The 2,553-nt window shown below is 47.2% G+C and overlaps 1 protein-coding gene across 1 annotated transcript in view; it reads right to left on the reverse strand.

Annotated features, from left to right (window-relative positions):
- Window positions 1-2,553, reverse strand: part of FTO (FTO, alpha-ketoglutarate dependent dioxygenase) — a 343,678-nt gene that overhangs the window by 197,856 nt on the left and 143,269 nt on the right. The window contains exon 8 of the mRNA XM_023530667.1: window positions 2,107-2,226. Within this exon, the coding sequence (XP_023386435.1) occupies window positions 2,107-2,226 (120 nt within the window). The remainder of the gene's footprint in view (window positions 1-2,106; window positions 2,227-2,553) is intronic.

A 2,553-nucleotide genomic window follows, 5' to 3' on the forward strand; every position in this document is an offset into this window, starting at 1 on the left:
CCGTCCCTTTTATCTCGGCCCAAGCCGCCGCTCTGCTGATAATGATCATCCTGGGACTTGCTGAGACACTGAGGCCATTCATGTCACTCAGAACACTTAAGTAACACCACACCGCCTGCAAAAAAAGAACGCGCTCTGGAGAATTCCCAAGACTGCTCTTCTTTTTAGCATTTTTCACATGAGAGTTATAAAGTAAACAGAAGATGGTCCGTCTAATGTGTCATCGCCACCAAATTTAAAAGACATTATAACGACGTCTTTTAAATGAATTCTTAACGAACATCATCGGTAAGCTCACGATTTCACTTTAAAAAACGAAAAGCTTGAACGAAAGCGACTGAAGAAAGGATTTTAACAAAATCGGCGACAGACTCTAATTCACAGAGCCATCGAATTCCAGTCCCAAAGGCAAGCTGGCGTCTCAGAGTCAAGGTTCAGCAGCGTAAAGAGGTTCTAACGCAGAGGGAAGCGGACGAAGCCGGAATGAAAGAAAAAAACCGCCTGAAACCGAAGCTGCCTTTATGGATCTGCGCCATAAAAAGGGGGCGCACTCTACGAGGCCTAGTTTTAGGAGCAGCTCTAACCGAGGAGACAGGCAGGGACCTTTCATTACCTGCGACTCGGTTTTACGATGCTCGGTTTTGCACTGATTCGTTTCTTTGGGAAGCTCTATTTTTATGAGGCTCTTAGTATATTCAAAGGAGTATGACATTGCCCCCTCAGACACGGACCCGGGAAAAGGCATGGCTTGAAGATCTGAGGAGACGTCTGAAAGCAGGGACTTCTGGGTTCGGACCCAGACTTTCCGACTGGAGTCCCCCCAAAGAGGCGATTGGATGTTTTCCTTATTGTAAAATAGCGAGCGACAACAGCCACCCTTTTTTGCAGATTAGTTCATTGTTTCCAGCACATTTCAAAGTCTGTGCAGTGGCGCTATCTCAAGAGTTTAGCAAGCTTTTATCACTTTTCCACTACAATCCAAATTCAATTATTTGGAGGTGGAACACTGAGGTGAAGGGCATGACCCTAGGGCCGGCTTTCCTGAGTTCAAATCCCAGCTCCCCACTTAGAGTCAATGACCTTGAGGAAATGACATAGACCTTCCGTGCTCGGTCTCCTCGTTGGAAAGTGGAGAATAATACCTACTTTACGGGGTTGTCATAAAAGTTAAATACGTTGTATCTGAAGCATTTAGAATAGTGTCTGGTACTCAATAAGTGTCATGTAAGTATTTGCTATTATGATTGTTATTAAATTAAGGCTTAATTCAAGAACTCCATGTGGCCTCAACTTGCCTTCCAGTTATAATTCTGCCTACGTCCCCTGAATTCCCTGCTCTAGTCACACTGTACGCCCGCACCTCTCATCCTGCTTTTACAGCTCCTGGAGCCTAAAATTCCTATCCAAAAGCCCTAGCCGACCCTACTCCTCCCCATCCAAGGTCCCCAGAAGCCACAGCCCCAGTTCCAGTGGTCTGAATTTAACACTCCCTCCTGTGGGCTGTGATTCCCTTTCTTTAAGTCTCTACTACGGGATTTCATTTCAGCTAATGTAACGGGCTCTCTCCACGTCTCTCTCCTTGCTATACGAGGTGCAGCAGTTCGGAGCACAAGCTCGAGAGTCCGACGGCCTGGGTCTCGATCTTGCTCTGCCACTTACTCTGCGACCTGGCATGACACGCTGATTTCTCTCTACGCCTTGGTTTTCGCACCGATAAATTAAGGCTCATTAGAGTTTCTACGGCTCATAGGATTGTTGTAAGAATTTTTAAACCTAACAGAGGGAAAACCCTTAGAATAGGGCCTAATGCGTGAAAGACGGAAATGAATTTTGGATACGGTTGTTGTATGGTTCTCCCCTCTTCGCCGCTTCGTGGCCTGTGTCTAATGCGGAGCCTTAGGTGTAGGAAATGCTCCAAAAAACATGTCCGCTGAACCGAACTGAGGTTGACCGACAAAACCCTGGCTGTCCCGATACCGTACCAAAAGTCACCCAACTCGCTCGTTTAGAATAATTCTGTACGTATTTACCTATGCGGATTGGGCAGCAGAGGGTTTATAAAGCACGACCCCCTGGAAAATATGGTCTCAGACCTCACGCACTCACCACGAATTCCATCTTCTTCCACAGCTCTTCCAGCTGCGCCACGGGCTGATGCCACCAATCGGTGCATTTTTTGTATCGGTTGCCTTGAAACCAAAACTGTCGCAGCCACTCGAACTCGACCTGTGGATCACAGAAACAAGACAGTGTTTCTAATGCCCTTGTGCTGGACGGTCAAGGACGAGAACATCGTCACTCAATTTTCCTCCAGGGACGTAATAGCCACAGAGTGAGAGAAAGAGAGAAAAGCTCAGCCTCCCAGTTCCCAACGTAACTTGGAGTCTCCAGAGCCTTTCCGCAAAGCCAAGGAAAACGTCATTTTAAAGCTCAGGAAGACGGGCCAGGTCAGGCTGGGGAGGGATTTCCAATCACATTTGTCAGTCAGACTCGAGGAAACTGTAAGTCAGTCAACAACACTCAGATCCTAAAGTATACAGCGGCCTGCACTAC

This window comes from Pteropus vampyrus, unplaced genomic scaffold (genome assembly GCF_000151845.1).
Source record: "Pteropus vampyrus isolate Shadow unplaced genomic scaffold, Pvam_2.0 Scaffold51, whole genome shotgun sequence".
Taxonomy (NCBI): Eukaryota; Metazoa; Chordata; class Mammalia; order Chiroptera; family Pteropodidae; genus Pteropus; species Pteropus vampyrus.